The 26,293-nt window shown below is 35.2% G+C and overlaps 1 protein-coding gene across 3 annotated transcripts in view; it reads left to right on the forward strand.

Annotated features, from left to right (window-relative positions):
• The first annotated feature begins 3,362 nt into the window (after positions 1 to 3,362).
• LOC106868572 (uncharacterized) overlaps positions 3,363 to 26,293 on the forward strand; it is a 63,022-nt gene continuing 40,091 nt past the window's right edge. Inside the window, exons 1-3 of one of the 3 annotated variants that reach the window (XM_089353253.1) lie at positions 3,363 to 3,591; positions 3,746 to 3,864; positions 12,971 to 13,382. In XM_089353253.1, coding sequence (XP_089209379.1) covers positions 13,017 to 13,382 — 366 coding nt within the window. In that variant the 5' untranslated portion in view covers positions 3,363 to 3,591; positions 3,746 to 3,864; positions 12,971 to 13,016. Of the gene's footprint in view, positions 3,592 to 3,701; positions 3,865 to 12,970; positions 13,383 to 26,293 lie in introns of those variants that run through there. The other 2 variants (XM_089353241.1, XM_089353248.1) reach the window with 2 other exon arrangements.

The raw sequence follows: 26,293 nt of genomic DNA on the forward strand, positions 1-26,293 counted from the left end.
TTAATAGTTTCAGTATGAAATTGAAAATATTAAAGTGAAAATATTTGAAATTACAGTAGCGACATGTTATTGTTTCACTTTTGACAGGTAATACTGAAATAGTGGAATAGTTTCAGTGTTAGAGTGAAAGTATCTGACATTACAGTAGAGTGATGTTATTGTTTCATTTTTGACACATAATACTGAAATAGTGGAGGAGGTAAGATATTGCTGTGGGCTCGAACTATGCAGGAAGTTAAAAACTTTTTTGGCCTAAGACACTACATGGACCTTAAAAGAATTTTGCTCCTGAAAAATGGAGCTCATGGAGCTGAAAATTATGGGAGTTAAGGCCCCTATTGTTGATGGGTGTATTAATGTCAACCAGAGAAGTTTAATTGTTGGGAATCTTTTTAACTTGTGTGTAATATGTATTGTTTGAATTTCTTTAAAATAGGAAATATATGTATGTTCACTGGGTTTGTAAAAGAGAGTAAAGCTACAGGAAAGCAAAAGACGAATGATCACGATAATCAGTCAGCTACCGTAGCCTAGTCGTTACTACTCCCCAATGTAGGATTCCTCACCATACAGGTGACAGGTACAGCTTTAAGATGCATTATGGATCTATAGCAATTGGAAGGGCATGACTCAATAGAAACAACAATGTGTGACGTTTGGAGCAAAGGGAAATAAAAGTGTCACCTCTGGAGTTTGCAAATGACCACTCTACCGATAGGTAACTGGGCAGAAAATATTTACAATCAATAAATGTCTTAGAACAACCAGTCACTCATCTGGGAAGGCCTTGAAATCAATGTTACCAACTGGGGACTATATGTGTCGCAGTGGTAATAAAAAGACTCAAAGGAGGTCTGCAACGAAATAATTTTACTCATCACTTTGCAAGTGAATCAGTGGAGGCAAAGATGAGTCTCATTTACTTGACAATTTATGCACCACATTGCAGAAATCACAATGTAAGTATATCTGAAAGGATAGTCTTACACTGTTGTACCGTTGAATTACAAATAATGCTCATCTGTTATGTTCGGGTGACCCTATAGCTACCAATGGTACAACTGTATTCGTTTTTGCTTAGGAAAAATGACTAAATTGTGGGTGTGAAGTCCCCATGAAGGGGTCTTTGTAACTTCTAAGAAGAAAAAATTTTAGAAATATTACTTTATTTGTGTGTAATCTGTATGGTTAAAATTTCATCAACATCAAAAATATATGAATTTTCATGGGGGTTATGGCCATTATGCATAGAATATAATTTCCAAATTTCTTAAAGATCCATTCAATACTCTTGACGTAGTTTTGGATAAGAAAACAAATGACTAATGTGTGTGTTTATGTGCATATATATGTGTGTGTGTATGGGTGTATATATGTATAGATATCTGTATGCATTTATATATGTGTACATATTAGATGTACACCTATATATATACATCTACACATATGTATACATATACATGTATGCATATAGATCTATATCTATATATATATCTATACATATACGTGTACATATACATGTATATGTATACATATACATCTCTCTCTCTCTTCCTTTCTCTCTTTCTCTCTCTCTCTTTCTCTCTCTCTCTCTTTCTCTCTCTCTCTCTCTCTCTGTATATATATATATATATATATATATATATATATATATATACACACACACCATTAAAGTGAAAGTATCTGTCATTACAGTATCGAAATGTGATTGTTTCAGTTAGTGGAATAGTTTCATTTTTAAAGTGAAAGTATTTGACATGAGTGTTTTTGTTTCACTTTTAACACGTAATACTTAAATAGTGGAGGAGATATTATGTTGTTGTGGGCTCGAACTATGCAAGATGTTAAAAAATTTTTTTTGACTAAAACACAACCGGAACCCTAAGTAAGACATGTGTAAAATTTGAATGAAATTGGTTGTGTAGTTCTCGAGTTTTAGGGAAACAGACAGACAGACAGACACACACACACACACACATTCTCATTTTTATATATATAGATAAGTCTTAGGGTAGTAAAAAATTAAGAAATTTAATTTACTACCAGTAGTGTAGCGAGAAAAAAATTAGTCAACAGACAATATATCATTCATGTAAAATACAGTGTATATTTAATACACATCAGAGATGCCCATAAAAGGACATCTGACCCGCTAGAAAGAGCTGCCAAAGCTCTACACCAAAAATTAGGGATAATTTCGAAAAGGCTATTCCGCTGATGATAGTTGATCTTGAAAAATAATTTGCTTTGCTAAAATAACTTGAAACCTGGTTCGGAATATAGATGGTAAATGTTTTTATTTTTCATTCCTTTTCGAAATTATCTCTAATTTGTGGTGTAGAGCTTTGGCTGCTCTTTCTAGCGGATCAGATGTCATTTTATGGGCATCTCTGATGTGTATTAAATATACACTGTATTTTGCATTTATATATATATATATATATATATATATATATATATATATATATATATATATATATATATATATATATATATATATATATACTTCGATGAGAGGTTGTGTTAACTACATGAAGGGATGGTTTCAACCAAGGAAATACTGGTTTAATATCTAGTATTGGGGGGGGGAGGTTAATTTCCTTAAAATAATAGGAATATATATAAAAATATATAGTTTATATTCATATAAAAAGGAAAAAGAAAATGGAGATTGAGAAGTTAATAATTGTTTATTTTTAACAGCAAACTAATCATCATCCCTTACAGCTGTTTCAATTAATACTCAATAAATATTAGGTAAATATTAAATTTATATGACGTGGGCATAATATCTTCAGAGGAAAAACAATATCCCCTAGGATGTTTTATATGTATTTATGGATTCATTATAGCAGACTGGATGATACTGTTTATGACTTGTATTGTTATATGTTCGGGCGAGGGGTTTGCAGGTTGATTGGAGATAAGATACAGGTAAATAGAATTAGATAAGGTAGGTAAATAGAATTAGAACAGTAAATGAATAAATAAAAGGAGGAGATGGCAGAAATGTAGATATAAATATGGTAAGTTTATAGTTAATAAAGAATGGAACAAAACGTGCCATTCCTAAAGTTGAAACAATATACTAGCTAACTTATCGACTCTACTGGTGGAAATTGTCAAAGGTCCTAAGGAGCATTTCCCTACTTGGATTGTAAGAGAAGTAGTTATATGAAACACTTTAATTTCCACCACCTCCGTCTCTCTCTCTCTCTCTCTCTCTCTCTCTCTCTCTCTCTCTCCCTCTCTCTCTCCCCCTCTCTCTCTCTCTCTCCCTCTCTCTCTCTCACTCCCTCTCTCTCTCTCTCCCCCTCTCTCTCTAATATAAAAATCATCAAACAAAATTTTAAGGTAATGTTTACAGAAGCAAAATCACTACCAGATCATTAAGTGATGTTCATGCCTTTCCCAATTCAGTTAGCGTCGCAACGGATGCGAAATAACTTTAACCGGGACAGGAAACCGATCACGAATTCGGGTCACTGGAAGCTTACCTTTTAATCGACAAGCAATGGCCAAGAAATAACTTCATATTAACAGTTCACCTCGTAATCGCTGAAGATTTCATTTTGACAAGCTGTTATTCAGGTGACGTTAATATTTGTTTGCAGTTAGTTTGTTTGTTTTTTCTATTATATTTGTGTAGTAGCATGTTACAGCTTATTTTCTGTAATTTGTCACCGCTCTAGTATTTATTCTTTCAGTAAGGCAGCATTACTGATATTACCTTTCTTCCTTTCAGTCAACTAGCATTACAGACATATCTTTCCTCTGGCGAAAACACTTATAGGAATTTTGATCATGTTCTGCGTTGGATTAAATATATATTTCTTATTGAATCAATTCAAAACCAGTTTCGGTGTAAGTAATTATGCTTTTTGTTTTTTGTTTCGTTTTTGGTGGAGGATTTTTGTTTGTTTTCTTTTCCTCTCTTAATATGGTCTAGGTAGGCATGGCTGTATAGTTAAGAAGTTCACTTTGCAACGAGGTGATTTCAGGTTCAGTCTCACTGCATGCCACTTTGGAAAAGTGTCTTCTGCTATGGCACTGGACTGACCAATGTCCTGTGAGTCAATTTGGTGGACAGAAACTGTATAGAAATCCGTTTGTGTGTGTGTGTGTGTGTGTGTGTGTGTGTGTGTGTGTGTGTGTGTGTGTGTGTGTCTTACCGCTTGACAAACGGTATTAATTTGTTCACGTCCCCATAACTTAGAGGTTCAGTAAAATAAACCAATGAAATAAAAGCCAGACTTAAGAAGAATAACTACTGGAGTCGATTTGTCCGAGTAAACCCGTTAAGGCGATGGCAGCTGCAAACCAATACCGGAAACGAAAGAATATTTATTTACAAATAAAGCATTCTAACCGGATATTAGAGGGATGTGAGTTCGATCCTCATGGTTGGCTGCCGACGAATTTTTCTGCTTTTAAAACGAAAAAAGGATTTTATCCTTTATATCTATACTGTTCAGTATCTATGCGTTGAATAAAATTTATCTTTCTACTTGTTCTTATAAATATAAGTTTACAAATATTGTTTTTGTCGTTTTTTCTCTTTCATATAATTTCATATATTTTTAGTAATTCTTTTCGATTCCTATTTTGTTACTATGAAATGTTGTTAGAATATCCTGTTTATTGTTTTTTAAATAAAATTTCTCTTGACATAACTGTAATCTTTTCACTCACATACAAGCAGTGTTGAATTTAGGTATATCACCCAACTAGTTAACTGGTTCTTATTTTACAGATCCCGAAAGGATGAAACATAAAGTAGGAAGAAATGCCGCTAAATTTTTTTTTTCTGGCACGATAACGATTCTGCCAGTTCGCCGCCTTAATTCAAAATCAGGTTCCAGCGAGAATCGAACTCACAACCTTCTGTGTGTAAGGCAGACGTGATAACGACTACACTATTGAATCAGTTGCTCGGCATATCACACGATTACGTGTGTGCTTCATATACCAGTGAACCTCTTTAATTTTCTTTCCTTTCTTATTGTATCACAAGACTCTGTCAAGTGATTCCTAACCATTTTTCATATCTCGCACCACAAGAAAATGCTTGATTAATTTTTGCAAACACCAACAAAAGTATTATCAAATTTGAAGGTAAAAATGAAAAAAAATTAATAATTATTTTAAAATTGAACCACGTGTGAAATAATAAAGTTCTTGTGCTTAATAGAACAAAGTTTGTTCTTTTTAACAGTAAATTATTTCATTCTCAAAAGCGATTTCAATGAAGTATATTTTCCCCACTCTTTGACGTAGCCCATGTGATACAATCTAGCATTCCTGGTCGGGGCGCAGGTAGCCCCAACCCCAATCTCTGGAAATCCGGCTCAGTAGGAACGGTACAGCCGAGGTCGGTTCAGTAAGAACTAGTCAAGTACTGGATCGATATAATTAACTGTTAAATATGTGGCCTTGTACCTCAGTTAGAAATTAATTCTATCTACTAAATTATCCTATGTATTATAGAATTGTAAACCATACTTTAGCAGCGTCGATTATAAAGAGTGTCAGCCACTTAAATACAGATACTTTCATTTATGTAGAATATATTAATATATATTCCTTCTAATTTCTCTTTTGAATTTCTCCAATTTCCTGAGCATAAACCTAATATATATATATATATATATATATGGTATTTCTTCTTTCCCTAACTTATGTATCTTTTGTCTCCAGTCAGAAAGAAACTCATCATAGTATCCTCTTGCTGGTATTAATAACAGCTGTGAAGTACAGCTGGATAGATTCAGTATCTTTATCAAGGACACATCGTACCATCTAATAAGAACCAATGACATTTAGGGCAGTAAGTTTTGTGGCTTATCAACTCAGCTGTGACTCACATATTAACTATATATAGATGAATAAAAACACGAAAATATTGTTATACACTTACACGTGTATTCGTGCGTTTGTGCTTTACATAGTGGTAAAACTATTTTTTCTCAATCATAACAATTTATAGGTATAGTACTTCCAAGATCAGTAAAAGAAGAACCGATCAAGTACTGGTAGAGGAAACTGCTAATACAATCGATTGTCTTGTTGCATCTCGGTAGACTCGTTATTCTAACAAGGGACACACGTACTGGTTCTATTTCACTTCTTTTACTATTATTAACTCGTTAAGGTGGCGAGCCGACAGAATCGTTAGCATGCCGGGCAAAATGCTTAGCAGTATTTTGTGCGTCTTTACGTTCTGAGTTCAGATTACGCCATGGTCGACTTTGACTTTCTTCCTTTGAGGATCGATAAAACAAGTACCAGTTTAAAAGTGGAGTCTATGAAGTTGACTTACACCCTCCCCGAAATTACTGGCCTTATGCCAAAATTCGAAACCATTATTACTCAGCTAGTTGTCTATTTAACCAATTAATTAATTGTTTAGCCAATCGATCAATCAGATAGATTCGCCAAAGTCTTTTCCTCGCTTTTGACGATCTTATCAATGACATGCTCAGTTTACCCCAGGTCTGTTCCAAGTCTGTCCCAATTTTGCTCCAGATCTGTCTGTCTCCTGGTGTAAGGATTCTATATTTGTATTTATATGAATGTGAGTGATAATGTAAGCTTTGAGAGAAAGAGCAAGTCAGAGAGAGAACGGGAGAGAGAAATAAAGAGAAAGAGAGTTTCCGACTATCCTCAGCCAAAATATGTCACCTTGCACCTTTGCTTGAAATTAATTCTTATATAACTATACATCTCTTCTAGGTCGTTAAAGTAAAGTACCAATGTAGGGAAGCGGATTAGCAGAATCGTTAGAGCATGGGATGAGATGTCTTGCGGTATTAATTCCAGTTGTTTGCTTTCTTAGTTCTTGAGTGGGAGACATCTTACTCCATCACCCGGTATGATATGGCCGACTTGTCTTTGGATACCTTTAATGAGCTTCAGTCTGTTGCAAGCATTCGGGCTAGGACACCAGTTGAGAATAACTTCCTCTTTCTCTGTCATGGATGCAGCCATTCCCTTACTGACTAAGAAGTAAAAAACATCTATGCAAACACTGATTAGAAAGGATGTCACTCATACTATTTAAGAGAAGTCCGATCAATATTTATGTTAAAAGAAAATACAGAAATACAGAGAACACCTTAGCGTATTATGAGCTGTAGCTCGTGTGTGTGTGTGTGTGTGTGTGTGTGTGTGTGTGTGTGTGTGTGTGTGTGTGCGCGCGCGCGCGCATGTAAAGCAGTGAATTCTTTAACACACAAATAAGTATTGTGATACTTGATGACACTAACATTTTTACATATAATACCAGGGGACTAGTTCCGTCATAAGGCATGAGCACATTCGATAATTGTCCGTGTGCATCACTGGTCTAGGGCCCCAATTCTGACCTATGTGCGCTGTAGCTTCCAGTCAATAAGCAAATATTAAAACGGGACCAGTGCACTGATTTGTCCCAGGGTCTATAATGTTGCTAAGACTGCTTTGAGGGGATCCAACATGGTTTTCTACGCTACCGTGCTATGCTTTTGTACACTATACCATAATGTATTATTCTATAATGATCAAATGGACGAAACGATTGGCTAACAGACAAAGAAAACAGTCTACTTTGCCAGTTCATAACCGTGTTTTGTATCCATGAGACAGGTGATAAGCTTAGAAGATTATCAACTCGATTACTTGAGATATTCACATTATCTATTTTACATGTATGAAAATAGAATACGATATTGTATTATAATAATATTTTAAAATTACATGTTTTTAATTGTTTGTACAATCGTGTTTGTGTTTTTCTGGGGTGGGCGGTTTAAGCAATACAGTACTCATTTCTGTATTTCTGTACCATTTAATAAATGTAAATCGTACAGAATCACAGAAGGTAAATCTTCGCTTTCGCAAACTAACGAATGACTTGTCAGTTTTACAATGGAGCTACTATTTACACTGCGAACTAAACCAAGCGTGGCACTTAAATAACACCTAGGAAGACTCGATCATTCAGATTAAATTGTTTTTGTCGGAGGTACAATACACTGTTGTTAACTAGTTGTCAGGTACCCAATCAACTTAGCAACACTTTTGCACTCTCTCTCCCTCTCTTTCTCTCTCACTCTACCTCATACACATACACACACACACACATGTATGCATATAAACATTGTACATTCATACATATATGTATAAACACAATACATATATATATATATATATATATATATATATACACACACACACACACACACACACAAACATTATGCACACACACATATGTATATATATGTGTATATATATATTTATATATTTTTTCATTTTTTATTTTATCAGTTTCAGCTCAAAGCTGTAGCCATGCTGGGGCACCGCCATTTTGCTACCCTGTTATTATTGAGAGCCTCCTCTGATATATGACATTCAGTAAATAAGGGAGTTTGATGTCGCTATCCTCATTAGCGCCTCCTGCTGCGATTTAAGTTCATCTGGGTCTCCTGACAGTAAGAGATCCAGTTTTGATTTGAAGACACCTACATCTATTTTGTGTAAGTCCCTCAGGTTCTTTGGGAGAATATTAAAAAGTTGTGGACACCTGAAGCACAGGCTGTTGCAGTAACTGGTCCTAAAGCGCGTTGGTTTCTCTTTTCTGGTCTTTAACAGATTCTTCGGAAACTTCGTTGCTAATCTCTTTGCGCTTGCCTTATCATGTTGCATTGCATTGTCCTGCAGAATTATGTGTAGCCTTACAAGGGCAAAAGGACATATAAATTCGTTCTTTTTTTCTTTCCATTTGCACTATTGATCATAGAAGCCATAGCTCTTCAAAGCCTATGCAAGCAGATTATCAGGTCATATTCCATGCCATTAGAAATAAACATATTTCTTCCATTTGCTAGTTCCTCTTCATCTGGAATATTAAAATTTCTCCTACAATAAAGTCAGCTTGCTCAAGAGGAAAAGAAGTTAGAGTAATTTGGAGTGAAAGTTGAACACTTAAGATAAATTTTTCTAATTATTCTTGACTAGTTGTTCGTAGTTTCCAAAGCAATTTACGGTGGAGTTGTTATGAGAGAATGAAGCAAGGTCGAATAAAAAAAAAAAACGAGATGTGATGTATAAATCTTGCATACCTTAAGGTCTCTATAAGGAAAAATTAAAATATTTCATATTTTTTTGCAAATAAACTTAAGGAAATCTGTATAAACTACAAGGGTTTGCTTCTGTTGATATCAAATGCTATCTTTTTTTAGCTGAATGAAATGAAATATAGGATTTTGCCTACATGACGTCTGTCTATAAAGAAAAATTTAAATATTTCCTATCACGTTTCTTCGTAATAAAAGTTACGAAGCACAGTGTAAACGACGTGGATTTGTTTATGTTAATATGATTGCGAAATAAAATTTTACTAAATGATGTCTCATTTAGTAAAAAAAAGGCGTTAATTAGCTTTACTAAATAAAGTTAGCCATAAAATATTCCCTATCACGTTTCTTTCTAAGTAAGTTTACAATTTTATGAGTTGCAGTCTAAACGAGGTGGAATTTTTGTTTAGTTTAATTGATAAAAATTTATCTTTGCACTGAAATAAAAAGACGTTAATCAGCTTTACTAAAAAGACCAAGCTATAGAATTAACCCTTATGGTAAGTTTGTGTCTTGAAGGAAACTAAAAATATCCCTAACCACGTTTTAAATAAACTTATGAAGTACTGTCTGCACACGTAGATTTGCCAATACTGATACAAGATCTTAATACTCGTTAACTTTACTATTTGGAATAAAAAATCTAGAATGTTGTCTAAATGAGATGAACTATAGAATTATGATATTTACATTACTTTCGTGTCTATAATGAAGATAAATAATTTCTTATCTCTTTAAATTGTAAATAAACTTACGGAATAGTTTGAAATCACATAGATTTTCCAATGTCAATAAAAAATGTTAATAAGGTTTACCAATTGATGGGAGATATCGTATTTTCTTCATCATAAGTCATGAGTAGTAAATTTGCAAACATGTCATCGATTTTTTTGTGACTATTACTGATGATACAATAAGCCTGAGAAGTATGCAAATTTTCGGGTCAGGTAAGAGAACATACGGCAGTCATAATTTTTAATATATACGTTGTTACGTGCATGTGTAGCCTGAGTGTGTGTATGTCTAAGTAAATATGTGTGTGTGTGTGTTTATATATATAATACATATATATACGTGTATATATATATATATATATATATATATATATATATATATATATATATATATATATATATAATGCATATATAAATATACTAGCAGCTAAACCCGATTTCACCCGGCCTGTTTGGATGATGTGGCTGTGATCGTTTTCAGTTAGGCATAATCTATAACAGCGTTTCTCAACCTTATCATTTCGGGTCCCCTGTTTTGATTGGAGCCTCTAGCTGTTTGAAGATTTCATTAACCTCCTGCCAGAAAATGGCTTCAGGAGTTGTGAAGAAAAAATTTGTACGTAGTCTGTTTCTGAGAGCTATTCTATTGGACGTCTGTATAATCATTAAAACATTTATTTAATTATGAACATAGAAAGAAATTATACATTAATCCCAATTTTTGTAAGCAGTTGTATCCGTAAAAATTTTATTTGCAGAGAGCAGAAATTGAAAGATATATGAAATGGACGTGCATGTGTGTGTGTGTATGTGTGTCATTGACTTACGTTGGCTGGCACGGCAAGTACGAAGCTTTTGAGGCGGCAGATGACTGGGGTGATTTGGAAGATGTGAAGAAATGCCGTCTTTTCAGTGGAGCGCTTCTTTGTAGGCAACGTTTCTCGTTTTCCCTTTTGATGTACAAATGTATAGACTTGTGGCCTGCCAACACGGGAGCATCCAACGTAATGTTGACCGTGGGAGAACACTTGCTCTGTGAGATTTAAACCAACCATTTGCAATGATTGACCCTGTGCCTTATTTATTGCCATTGCAAAGGAGAGTTTGACAGGAAATTGAAGCCGCTTAAACTTGTAGATCGTATCGGAGGGAGGGAGGGAAGGAGGGACATTGGAGTTATAAGAACATCTTGACCAGCAGCCGGTCCATTCAAGATGGTTGCTTGTAAAACTCGGGAGTATAAATTTTGATTATCATGCACGTGCCGTTACACATTATTGGAGCATCCAAATTCCGCAGCAGGTGAGCGCCCCTCCTCAGAACTTTCCAGCAAATAATTCCTCCCCTCCGGAAATTTCCAGGAAGTAATTCCTCCCTTCCTCGGACCTTTCCAGGAAGTAATTCATCTACTTCCTCCCATTTCTCGAAACTTTCCAGAAAGTAATTCCTTCCATTCCTCCCCTTCCTTGGAACTTTTCAGGAAGTAACTCCTCCCCTTCTTCACCCTGCTTGGAACTTTCCAGGAAGTAATCCCACCCCTTCCTCCCCTTCCTTGAAACTTTACAGGAAGTAATTCCTCCCCTCCTCCAAATCCGTTGAATTTCCAGGAAGAAATTAAACCTCCTCGGAACTTTCCAGGAAGTAATTCCTTCCACCCTTGGAACGCTCCAGGAAATAATTCCTTCCCCTCATCGGAACTTTCCAGGAAGTAATTCGCAGCCCTCCTCGGAACATTCCAAGATGTAATCTCCCTCCTCGGAACTTTCCATGAAGTAATTGGCCCCCTCCTCGGAACAATCCAGGAAGTAGCTCATCTTTGAAACTTTCCAGAAAGTACAATTTCTAGGCATAAGTTCGACTCTCCAGGCATAAGTTCAACCTCGGAACTTCTCAGGAATTCCTCGGGATTTTCCAGGAAATCCTCGGAACTTTCCAGCAAGCTTCGGGTCTTTCCAGGATTCATCGGAACTTTCCAGGAATTCATACCCCCGGAACTTTCCCAGAAGTAGCTCATCCCCGGAACTTTCCAGGAAATCCTCGGAACTTTCCAGGACCACCAATCCTTGGAATTTTCCAGGAAGTCTTCGGATTTTCCCAGCGATCCTCGGAACTTTACAGGAAATCCCATCCTCGGGACTCTCCATTAAATAGCTCATCCTAGGATTTTGCTCGGAAGCATCAGACGTGGGATGGTGAACGGACCAGGGTTCTGTTCTCTAATGAGAAAAAATGGAATTTGGATGTCCCCGACAGTTATAAGTATTACTGGGCAGATAAATGTATACAAAATTCTACTTATCCTAAGTAGCAGAACAGCGGAGGAGGTCTTATAGTGTGGGGAGAAATATCTGCCAATGGGGAGCTGCAACTTGTCATCATAGATGGCCGTTTCAATGTTGCACGATACATCGATATGTTGGACGGGGCTCACATTGACGAAGAAGGAAGAAGGCTCCATGGCGAGAACTTCTTATTTCAACAAGACAATGCTCGTATTCATAAAGCAAAGGCAACTTTGGATTTCCTCCATGCAACTGTCATGGCCAACAAAATTTCCCGACCGTAATCCTATAGAGAATGCCTAGGGATGTCTCACGAATATTGTGTACAGCGAAGGCAAGCAGTATTCGTCTGTTGATAAACTTGAAACGACAATAAAGGAGGCCTGAGAAGAGCTTCTACTTGATCTGCTGCAGAAGTTGATTAAGAGTATGAAATCGTGTGTCTTTGAAGTAATTCAGAAAGGTGGTGGTCAGACACACTATTGTTGATGTATTGCATGTGGATATCATTGAAATATATTATAATTTCCGTTTTGCATCATTTTTGCAACATTATTCAACCTGGCGTTATAGTTTTGAACTGGTGGTTTCTGGCTCAGTATTTTTTTTAATTATTGTCTAATTTATTTTTGGATTTCAATAAATTTGAAAATTGCAATGTCTTCTTCTATTCCATTTCCTATCTAGAAATGAGTTTCATTAATCTGGATAGTGTAGTTCGCCAGAAAAAAATCAGACAGCGCTCTGGCTTTATAGTTATGAAGAGCAGTTTACGTGCCACATAGTTTTGTTTTGAAATCCTGTACAATATATATATATTTTACAAATCTATATTTTTCAGATATTTGAAATACTATAAAACTGGAGAACTTTTATAGCAACAAAGTATGTCTTGCGGTAGCATTATTAAAAAATTACAACCAAAGCATGTTACTCATAGACATGGGCAAATGTGTCCGGCTCATGGTTTATCGAAGCCAGCCGAGCGCAGAACCAGCATGAAAGAAAAATCTAAAAACCAAATCGAATCCAAAAGCCAAGACACTGTTCCCACGAGCGTCACACCAATTGAAAAATCAGAAAACACCGCCTGTCAAAGACCTAATGGTATACCCTTGCTAAGAGAATCCAGTAGTCTTTTACCTCCGAGTCAACCTGTAGTCCTGCGATCGGGGAAGAAAGAAGACATATCAAAAGAAACTATGTTGATTCTAAACAGATCAGGTTTACGTCAGGATAATACGAGCCGAAAAGTAAGCTAAGTTAATTAAAAAACATTTTTGTTATTTATTTACGTATTCATGAATGCATTTGTATTTTCGTTATTGCTTTAGATTAATGTAAACTCCCTTGATGTAAATGATGTTAAAGGTTTTTCAAGTAAATGAATGACGGATTGATTGGGAAATACGGTAAGGAAAGTTGTGTCGACAAGTTATGACTCGCTGATGTTGTAATAAGAAAATAATACGGTATGTTATTAGTGTTTGCCATGAATTTCGTTCTTGTTAAGTTCAAACACACTTAAACACCTATAGCCGTTCGCTGATATTATTATAGCCCCCTTCTGAATTTAATAAATGAAGTTTGATTCTGAAAATAGATCACATTCAAGTATGAAATTTTTTGAATATTCGGTTAGTCTTGGTATTTTTCGATGGTTTAAGAACATTTGTTATAACGCCGATATATATAAAATACCAGTAAAGTTCGAATGGTGATTACTTTGCCACTTCCTGGAGATAACGAAGAGGTGGGTGTCTGAGAGAAAGAGAGAAAGAGAGAGAGAGAGAGAGAGAGAGAGAGTGTGTGTGTGTGTGTGTGTGTGTGTGTGTGTGTGTGTGTGTGTGTGTGTCTGAGAGAGTTATATTTATACATATATAGCCATACATATTTCTATTTTTACTATTGTTATTGGTTTTCTCGTTGCCTTCAAAATATGTCCGTTTTTTTTGTTTTTTTTTTTTAAATAGTCTCCAAGAGTTTAAGGCAGCGAGCTGGCAGAATCGTTAGCACACCGGGCAAAATGCTTAGCAGTATCTTGTCCGTCTTTACATTTCTGTGTTCAAATTCCGCCGAGGTCGACTTTGCCTTTCATCCTTTCAAGGTCGATAAAATAAGTACCAGTTGAGCACTGGGGTGGATGTAATCGACTTATCCCCTCACCCCAAACTGCTGGCGTTGTGCCAAAAATTGAAACTAATGGTATAAAGGTATAAGTAGCATCATCACGGAATATTTGCTCGTTTGCAGAAAGTTTGACTATTTAAAAAAAAGACGTGTTTTTAACAAAGTTGTTAGTTGTATTTCTCGAGGTTTCAAAAGCAGTTTATGAAGTAAGTGATTGGTCGGTCGGTCGGTCGGTCGGTCGGTCGGTCGGTCGGTCAGTTGGTTGGTTTGTTGCTTGCTTGCTTGCTTTCTTGCTTGCTTTATAATGCGAATATGCTGATATTTTGGTAGAATGCGACATGAAGGAAATTAGTGACAGTGAAGTTACATTCGGTAATTATTTGGATACGTGTTACTTGAAAGAAAGATATAACTTGTTCCACAATAGGGCCATGAGTCGTGAGTTGAAGTTCCTCAAAATTAATTGACCGTCACCTCAGCAAAAGTAACTATCTATCTGTGGTATTTCTTTCTTTAGATTAGTAAATAGAAATAAACCATTAACATCGTTGATCTCGGCTAAATGGCAAGTTCCTATACCAACACTGAATAAGAGTTAGATTCTTTTATTCAAAACGCCTGACAAACATTACTCCTCTGTGTGTGTGTGTGTGTGTGTGTGTGTGTGTGTGTGTGTGTGTGTGTGTGTGTGTGTGTGTGTGCGTGCGTGCGTGCGTACGTGTGTATGTGTGTGTGTTTATATCATTTTATTTTAAAGCGACACGCGTTAACTTATATACGCTACCTCTGGTTTCATGGCTTTTGTCTTTAAGCTCTGTTTAGCATCAAAAATCTGCTTGTCAAAATGAATAACATGCCCCCAAGAGCGCTAAATTAGCATCCCTTAACTGTGAAGAACACATTCACAGTTATGACTATATACACCACAAGGTCCAGTCTTTGCTGTAGTGTGGTGGCTTGTATGCTTTAATGACCATGAGAGCGATGCTACAACAGCACAAGTTCTTGTAAGGCCTCTCCTGCTGGACAGGTCAAAAGATAGAGGCCAGCCTTGTAAGGACCACTTCTTCCTAGCGGTAAAAATCGGTTTATGTAAGGCCAACGCCCCCATCTAGATTTAGGAAAAATTACAGAGAAATCGATGACAATTCAAAACCAACAAGACCTGGGAGAACTTCCTTCAGTGAGGCGGGATACAGAATCAGAGCTGAAAAAGTGGTAATCTGACTGGAGAGAAGCAAAAAGATAGACCAGGGTCAAAAACACTGGAGAAAAGTCGTGAAAGTAGTAATATATCCATACAAAGTCCTTGATATTTTTTTCATTTTGATATCATTTACCAAGAATAAAGCGATGAGCAGGCAGAAACGTTAGCACGCTGGAGAAATTGCTTAGCGGTATTTCGTCCGTCCTTTAAGTTCTGAGATCAAATGCCACCGGAGTCGACTTTGCCTTTCGTCCTTTCGAGTTCGATAAAATAAGGAGCCAGTTGCGTATTAAGGTCGATGGTATCGACTAGCTCACCCCTCCAGAATTTTATGCCATACTGCCTATAGTAGAAAGGATATCTTTTATCAAGAATGACACCAATGAGTGTGTGCGTGTGTCTCTGTGTGTAGTATGCTTGCATGCTTATAACTATTTTATGCATGTATTAATTTTGATGATTGACAGAATTATTATAGTGGATTTAGTTACAAATCCCAACATTTGGAGAGCCAATCTTAGCTAAGATTAACTTTGCCTCCCGTACTTTCGGAGCCGATAAGATACGATATCAGTCAAATATTAGGAGTGAGGAAATTTGGGAGAGGAAATGTTAAGCCCCTTCCACAAATTTAGGTCTTATATCTACGTTACAAACTATATATCTATATATATAAAAATGAGAATGTGTGTCTGTCTGTCTGTCTGTCTGTCTGTGTGAATCCCTAAAACTCGAGAACTACGCAACCAATTTCATTCAAACTTTACACATGCCTTACTTAGGGTTCCAGTTGTGTTTTAGTCAAAAAAAATTATTAACTTCTTGCAGAGTTCGAGCACACGGCAACATAATATCTCCTCCACTATTTAAGTATTACGTGTCAAAAGTGAAACAAAAACACTCATGTCAAATACTTTCACTTTAAAAATGAAACTATTCCACTAACTGAAACAATCACATTTCGATACTGTAGTGACAGATACTTTCACAGAGAGAGAAAGAGAGAGACAGAAAGAGAGAGAGAGAGAGATGTATATGTATACATATACATGTATATGTACACCATTTGGATACTGTAATGACAGATACTTTCAGAGAGAGAGAGAGAGAGAAAGAAAGAGAGAAAGAGAGAGAGAGAAAGAGAGAGAGAGAGAGAGAGAGAGAGAGAGAGAGAGAGAGATGTATATGTATACATATAGATGTACACGTATATGTATATATATATAGATCTATACATACATGTATATGTATACATATGTGTAGATGTATATATATATATATATAGATGTACATGTAATATGTACACATATATACATATATACATGCATACAGATATCTATACATATATACACCCATCACACACACATACACATCCACACAAACACATACATTAGTCATTTGTTTTCTTATCCAAAACTACGTCAAAAGTACTGAATGGATCTTTATGAAATTTGGAAATTATATTCTTTGCATAACGGCCATAACTCCCATGAAAATTCATATATTTTTGATGTTGATGAAATTTTAACCCGAACATAACAGATGAGCATTATTTAGAAAATGATGTCACACGTTATCGAGGCTACAATTCTTTCTGGATGTGCAAAAGGGGATGACGTCTGTATTCCAAGAATTCCTCTTACTCCATCAGGAGCAGACATTCCTTTTACATTCAGAAGACTACAATTCCCCCTTCGTGTGACTTTTGCCATGTCCATAAACAAATATCAGGGTCAAACACTGTCTGTAGCTGGTCTTCTCTTGGAAGAGCCCTGCATCTCACATGGACAACCGTATGTTGGCTGCTCAAGAGTGGGCAGCAACAAAAAACCTATTTGTATATGCTCCACAAGGGAAAGCAAGGAACATAGTTTACAACAGCAAGAAAGTATGTACATGATCACCTTCTTTTACGAAACTTCATTGACTTTCATATATTTATATTGATATACATATATATACGTGTGTTTGGGGGCGTGTGTGTATATACATCTCTATATATAAAGATGATGCGTAGTCTAGACGGCGTTTTTAGATTTCATTATTCTCTTTAACCCGGGCAACGCCGGGTATTTCTGCTAGTTATATATATAATTCTTCTATACTTTCAAGACTCTTTTTGATTAGGCAACCCACATAGATATGTGTGTGTGTGTGTGTGTGTGTGTGTGTGTGTGTGTGTGTGTGTGTGTGTGTTTACGTGTGTGTGTGTTTACGTGTGTGTGTTTACGTGTGTGTATGTGCAAGTGTGTATGTGCAAGCGTGTGTGTGTAAATGTATATGTGTGTGCATGCACTTACACACATACACACACATTATTAAAAATTTTTATTGGTCTATCTCAAGTTGTTTCCAGTTGTATCAGGTATAAAGCTTGAAGTTGCTCACACTGAGTTCCCAAACCGATCACATAATTCAAACAGCTTATGTATGTTCGATTTTTAAAGAAAAGAACTACTTGGAACCCAATTATTCAGTTTATACTACATTGCAATAAACATATGTGTGTGTGTGTTGTATATATATATATATATATATATTGTTGTACTTGGAGATGGTCATATTGCCAGTTTAGCCAATATATATATATATATATATATATATATATATATATATATATATATATATATATATAAATTAAAAGGGTAAAGGTTTATCAATTTATTAATTTATTAATAAATCAACAATTAACAATTTTTACCAAGCCCTTCGGTATGTAAGCACCATTATCGGTGGAGAACTTATTTAAAAGTTCATATACATTTATAAACATAATTAAGGGATCAGCAAATATTTGCTTCACCATATACCGAAGTTCAGAAATAGCAGCTAGAAAAAGCTGAGACTCCAACAGGTTTCAATGAATATAAACAATTTCTTCAATGGTATTTCTGTATGGGTGGTACTTTTCCTTCCTCAGATCTAGGATTGTATCTAGGAAGTCGACCTCTGTCAAATCGGTGCTAACTGTTATAGATAAGCCAAATTCATTGTACATCTTTATCAGACCCTTCATGAACTTGTCTATGATATGACAATTTATTTAGCTTGAAATTGCCAGGCCATCATCCTTATACAGGGCCGAAGTATGGGAGTAAGTGCGCTTCCTTAGAGTATCCAGGATAAATAACTCGACAAGGTCAGCAACCTCAACCCCGTCGTAGCGCCCTATAGATACGCCGAACAGTAGGTCACCTTCACATTTTAGCCAGTATGAATCATCATGAATTAGGGTTGACTTTCCAACGTTTATGATGATTGATATCGATGTCTATGATTTTGGTGACTTGCCTATCAAAATTTATGGCCTTCATGAGGAAGGATTTTGATATTGAAGGGTAGAAATCCACGATATTGAACTGGATGAATTTACAAGTAGCTTTATTCTCGATGACGAAAGCCATAATTTTGCAGAAAAGTAATTGGGACTGGTGTATTTGCTGCCAATCTATGTCAGTTTTGTCTACTAGCTTTAGATACGCCATATTAGATAACAGCCATGCTTACCTTTCTTTAATTAGGAATTTGATTTACATATTTGATGGAGTCAACATTACTAATACCAACATCACACTAGTTGCTTTAGAGTATCTAGCCGTACTTGACAATCAGTTATACTACTCTTGTTCATTAATGGTTTCATTTTGTGGGAAAACACAGGAAACCACCAACTTTTTACAATACTTTCACTTTCACTTTGTCTTGGATCCAAAGAAACACTAAAATATCTTGTTTTTAACAATTTTCACTTAATATGTTAAACATTTTTGATGATAATGTTGAGTAGAATGAACTCGAAACCATATGGTTAGGAAATGATATTCTTAACCACCCTACTACGTCTGCGCCAATAATAAATGATCATCTCATATAAATAATGCATAAATTAAGCAGCCGGTTAAGTGTATTGACATTAATAAATTTTAAATTTTATATACTCCAAATGCATTTTCAACTTCTTTATTTCTTTCATGAATACTTGGATGGATTAGTAACTCTGTGTGTGTGTGTGTGTGTGTGTGTGTGTGTGTGTGTGTGTGTGTGTGTGTGTGTATGTGTGTGTGTGTGCATACGTGTGTGCATACATGTGTATATTTGTGTGCGTATGTACGTGCGCGTATACACACACGCACACACTCGCATACATGCAAACATTGCCAATCACTTGTCATTATAGGGATTTACATTTACCCAAATTTAGGAATAAACGTAGCAAGAAACCGTGTATTTATTTATTTATTTATTTATTTAATATATAGATAGAGAGAGAGCGAGAGAGACAGACATACAGACAGACAGACATACAGACAGACAGACATACAGACAGACAGACATACAGACAGACAGACAGATATGTATATATATGTACACACACACACACACTGTCATTTATAACGTCATAATATAGATTTACATGAAGTCACTGCTTAAAATAAGTGATAAAACGTAATAAAAACGCAAATATCACAAAGTAACCTCAAGTAGATGCTATTGTAAATGCTTCGGACCTTACCAACTCTGATGGTGATCGTGCATACATAAAGACGAACACAAACTTGTCAGCATAGGTACAGTATATCATTTTACTTTTTTACTAATTAAGATCTAACAAAAACATGTACAAGCAATAATTCTTTAATATGCATGGAAGATGATCGAGGGATGAAAACAGAGAGACAAATACAATACACACTCGTACAAAAAATATATATGTAAAGACAGAAACGTATGCAAACGACCACGGACAGGTAAAAATACAAACACAGATATACGAGGTAAAAGATTTAGTGGCGTAACATGTCCATTTTGCCCGTCACAGTCACAAATCCAAACATATACACATTTTATTTATTTTGTTAAAGCGTTTTGATGGTTATTTCTACAGAATATTGACGACGGCAGCGGCTGTGGTGGCGGGGGGGGGGGGGGGAACACAACGATTTAAATAAGGGAATCTCTACGTAGATGATCCACATTCTAGAAAGAGCAGATTGGGCTCTCTCTCAAATCACACCCTATCATCTGCAATAATTTTGTGAGTGTGTGTGTATGTGTGTTACTTTGCAAATATAATTATCTATGTATGAGTATTTGTAAACAAGTACATCTTTTACTTGTTTCGGTTATTGGACTGCGACCATGCTGGAGCACCACATTGTAGGGTTTAATAGAACAAATCTATCTCAGTTCTAATTTTTTAGTCTGGTGCTTCTTATTCTTTCGGTTTCTTTTGTCAAATCGCCAAATTTTGGGAACGTAAGCAAAGCAACACTGGTTGTCAAACAGCAAAGGAGGACAAGAAGCACAGTCACAAACACACACACACACACACACGACGGGCTCCCTCGCAGTGTTTTTTCTACCAAATTTACTCAAAAGGCGTTAGTCCTTCCGGAGCTGTAATGAATGACACTTACTCAAGGTACTGCGCAGTTGGATTGAACCCAAAACCATGTGGTTACAAAGTGAGCTTCTTAATCGTATAGCCATGCCTGCGCCTATGTATATAAATGTGTGTACATTTGTCCATGAATGTATAGACAAATTTTCAAAGATTGTAGAAGTTATTGTCAGTTCCCGGAAAGAAATTGAAGGAAGAAAAAGAAACGAAGGTTAAAATTTTCAACAATTTTTTTTCTTTTTCGTCATCTCCGATGTTTAAAGCATGATAATCCGAATAAATTTCTGGAAACAATTACAAATTTAAAAGGTCAACGTGGTGGACAGCTCATTTTGAATTTGTGCACTCTCTGAACAAAACAATCTGTTCTTCGTTTTGTAAGGTAGTAAACTGCGAGCAAAATTGAATGCTATTTCTTCGAGATCGAAGAAACGTTCAACGAAACCAGCTAGATATCCCTCAAACAATGTTAGATTTTCCCGTGATATGATCAGCCTGATGTACATTTGATCAGCTACTGAACAGAAACTTTCTTCATGCCAAGTGCATTACGCAGAATATTTTCTACTCTCTCACGGGATATGCTAATAGCATTGGCTATTTGATTTATAAGCAATCGCCTGTCACCCATCACCATGTGGTAAACACAATGTTTTCTTCGGTGGTGACCGTTGCAGTACATCTAGACGTTGGGTCTTCTCCAAGACCCTCACTTCTCCTAAATTCATCTTCCCACTTTTGTACTGTTGATAAAGCTACAACATCATCTTTTAATGTAGCCACCATGTCAGCATGAAAGTCTTTAGGGGCTAATCCCTTTTTTCTGCAGGTACATGAGAAAACACGATGCCAAATTTTGTCCACTTTCAAGAGAAGTCGCTACTAGATACTTCTGGATTCTCTTTTGAATAGTCAGATGACAGTTTACCTGGAACAAAACAATGCAATTCTTATAAGAAGGGTTGAAATTAATGCTTGCAAGATTTCACAGCACTAGCGTCACTCTTTCATAGTAATCTTATGAACTTTTCAATCCACCCGCGTGTATACATACATATATATAATATATAATACATATATATATATATATATATATATATATATATATATATATATATATATATATATATATATATATATATATATTCAGAAAAGGGACCTCGTTCGATTGTTATGTTCACATGTTTTGGATGTTGCACCCCACACCCGGCTTTCTTCATGTACAAATCAAATTCGGTAATTTTCTCAGATTTTGGAACTGAATCTTTTTTTAAACCCACAGAGGATAAACTATTCTCATTCCCTTGTTCCTACAAGATATATTCATTTATTAGTTACTCTCTCACTTAAGGCGTTGTTTGCTCATTCAGTATATATTGTTTTCGCTGACGTAGCGACTCAGCTCACGTTCACAAGCTAAACTACAATTAATCAACGCTTATAGCCTCTGTTTAAGCACTTGATCAGTACTTGTATTCATTCTCTAAATTGTCGTAGGTTTAATGTTATTTCTTTCTTTTTAAAAAAGGTTTCCCTTTGTTGTTTATTTGAATGCTAGACCTACTGAGGTTATCGAAAGCCAGCATATAAGCTGGTTCTTTCAGTTGTCTTATCACTGCATAATTTTGGCCAATATAGATCACTATTAGTTTCCACGAATTCCGTTTTTATGCTATCAGTTAATGTTTTCCTGTTTTGTTTGGGTTTATGTAATTAAGTACATGTTAGCGTTTCAGTGAATTCATATAATAGTGTGAGCACAAAACTAATGATGAGATTTACGAACACATTTAACCCCTCTTTCTCATTGTGGCTCATCGCAGGATAGAGTTCGCTCTGGCCACTGCTATCGTGCTGAACATCAAATAATATCAGATGCTATATTTTGGAAACTTCCACTCCCTAACCGGACGAGAAAACTACTCAATTGTATTACTTGGTAGAGACACGCAACATGAAATTGATGACCCACCAAAGTTAATGACAAACATGGATTCCTGACGAGATTTGGTGAAACGTATTTCGGTGGCGACCACTTGAAGAACTTTTCAGTAGTAGAGATGTTTCGTTCATATCTACAGCTGACTGTCAACATTGATTTTGCCAACTACTGGCAATGCTTACTTGTGATCATAGTAACTCATTATTTAGTAATTGTACTAAATGTTTTATCTAGTTGTCATCGGTTTCAAATTTTAAAGCAAGACCAGCAATTTCGGAGGAGAGGTTAAGTCGATTACATCGACTCCTCTGCTCAATTGGTATTTATCTTATCGTTCTCCGACAGGATGAAAGGTAAAGTCGTCTTCGGCGGAATTTGAGCCCAGAACATAAAAACGGGCAAAATACCGCAAAGCATTTATGTTGGCGTGCTAACGATTCTGCCAGCTCGTCACCTTATCTAGTCGTCATATTAAAATCTTTTTAAATATGACAACCTCTGACATAGCCTATGATTAATATCGTGTTAAGAGTACATATTATTTCATGTATTAGATATTGTAATCTCTTAATGCATGAAAATATCCGCCAATCGTAAAGCTGCTTATCGTCAATTGCCGGTCTCCACGGATAACTATGTGAAAGATATCAAATCTCTATCTAGATCAATATAAGCAAATATTGTTTTGCTTTCTATAAAATGTATTTAAACGGTTTTAATTATATTTCAAAACATGGAAGATATAGTTTAATTGCTCTGTTTTATTTTGCCTGTGGCATGCATTATTTCAATGAATGTGCCAACTACTATGTATACATTTCAATAAATAAATTTTTAAAAACGAATCAGTGATAATTTGATACTTACTGTGACTTAATAACTTTATGAGACACATTTTTCCTCTCGAAGCAGACATCCTGACTGCATTCAGAACCAATCTCTATCTCCCTCTCTCTCTCTCTGTTTCTATTTCACTTATAAAATAAGAGAGCATGTTCTTTCTTCTCTTTTGCTGTTATATGTAGAACATTCTCATGAATGTGCTCGAAGTTCAGTTTTGGTATCTACTGACTTTGTTAGTTACTAAGTCAGTAACTAACAACGGAGTACATTCCTGTGTTTTTCTGATGATCTGGTGTATAGAGTGGTTATAAAACCGTCTATGTAATGATTACCGCATATATACTTGTAGACGCTAGTGAAAGACATGTACAGACTATGTATGATGTAACAATAAACAAATTTATTTCAACCGAATGACCACTTTTATTCGGATCTTGAATATATACTCTATTAATGTCGTACAATGCATAACATACCAAACGAAAATTGAAGAACAAATTATGTTTAATACTTGATTGAAAGACGTACATGGATTTACATGGTGTTCTAAGCAAAGGTTAACTGTTACGCTGTCTCATTTGAAATAGCAACTTTTCAGTTTGTGTGTGTGTGTGTGTGTTTATGTGTGTATTCAATGTTATATACATATATATATATATATATATATATATATATATATATATATATATATATATATATATATATATATATATATATATATATATACATATATATATGTATGTATGTATGTATGTATGTATGTATGTATGTATGTATAAACATGATTTGCAGCGTAGCCATCTTGGTGGGGGTGCAATGAAACAGCTTGCTGATCCGACAAATCAGTTTTCTCTCTATTTTTTCTATACGTGGCACATTGCAGACATTCTGCCTCTCTCCTGACAGATATTATAAAACAACATTCATAAAATACAATGATTTTGAAATTTTAGCTTGTTTAACGTTTCAAGCGTGTGTTTCTCCGGGCTTTCATGTATGAGAGGTTGTGCGTGTACATGCATATCGGAAATATATTTTTAACTGTGATTGTATGATGCCTAATGACAGCAATCTATAAAAGTTATGACTTTAAACAACTGCCAAATGAAAATACAAGCCACTTAAGATAAACATTAAGTAGAAATATAAACAAAATCACGACCTAATGTACACCGGCAATTAACTGTGCATGTGTGGTTTTAATTGATTTTCCATCCTCTCTCTTAAATGTCAACAGGCTTTTAGAATGGATAATGTCGTGTAGGCTATAAATGTCTTATTAACGTTATTGATTCGTGAGCTGGAACTGATCGATATGTGTTGTTATTCTTTCTTACTTATATAAGGTTACAACTATCCTACTATTATTATTATTATTATTATTATTATTATCATTATTATTATTATTATTATTATTATTATTATTATTATTATTATTATTATTATCATCATCATCTTCATTATCATCATCATCATGTAGAGTTGTAGCAACAACCTACCGTCTTTCTGCTTAGTCGGGTCGTAATTGTCAAATATGGCCAATAAATTATGCTTCAGCCAACATTCTCATTGAAACATATTGATAGATTTATTTTTCCTTCTTCGAAACACATCTAACCAACGCTACATTGACGTGTATTTAAGCCAATTGCTCGTGTATAAATAACTACATTATTGTTATTGTTTCGTGGGGAAAATTGAGCTACTTCCTACCGCTCTATGCATTTCAGACAATGCGTATTGATGACGCATATTCAAGCTAGACGAGCGATATGAAATACTAAAACCTCTTATATCAGGATTCAGTTTTTTCCGGAGAATTTTATTTTGTATTATCTCTCTGGAAACATTACAATATAATTGCATTTGGTAACATAGTAGATTGCAAATAATAGTTTTGACTACAACGAGAACTTAACAAGGTAAGCAATTTTCTAGTGAGTGTTTTAACAAAGTTATCATTTTTGTTGTATCATCTACGTTACCAACAAAATTATATGAACAATATAACAAAACAAAGCAAGCAAATTTCAGAATTTGCTTAAAATAAAATAGTTGTAAATGAACTAGAGCAATAATATTATTTGGCTTTGTTTTTGTTTTTTCTTTTTTGTTTTGTTTTCTTTGTTTATTTTTTCACTTGAAATGTACGATATTCGATAAATATCTTGGTTTTCCTAAAATAGCAATAAAGGCAAGTTTTTGCTAATAAAACAGTATAATCTATATTGGCTTCTATGAAAATAACGTGTTCAGTAGGGCATAAAATCATAAAGATATGTTACAGGAAACCAACAAAACATTAATAAGTAAAGAAAAATAGTGTCAGGATATTTTTTATAATATTTTTAAGATCGTCGAAGGAGTGATTCTTGATAGTTTTTTTACTGTTAAGTGTTACCATATAATTAAGATAACATATATATATAAGACCCCCATACATACATACATACATACATACATACGTATGGAGGAAATGATGATAGCGACCTCAATGTTTCGCAGATTGTGGTTCCTTCAGAGGGTCTGACAAACCCAAGACCGACGAAACTTCGAGGTCACTATCAACTTTTTCTTTGTAAAAACAAATTTGATCTCCTACTTAAATGAATAGAGTGATCCTTCAATAACTACGACACTT

This window comes from Octopus bimaculoides, chromosome 1 (assembly GCF_046866305.1).
Source record: "Octopus bimaculoides isolate indiv1 chromosome 1, ASM4686630v1, whole genome shotgun sequence".
Classification (NCBI taxonomy): Eukaryota; Metazoa; Mollusca; class Cephalopoda; order Octopoda; family Octopodidae; genus Octopus; species Octopus bimaculoides.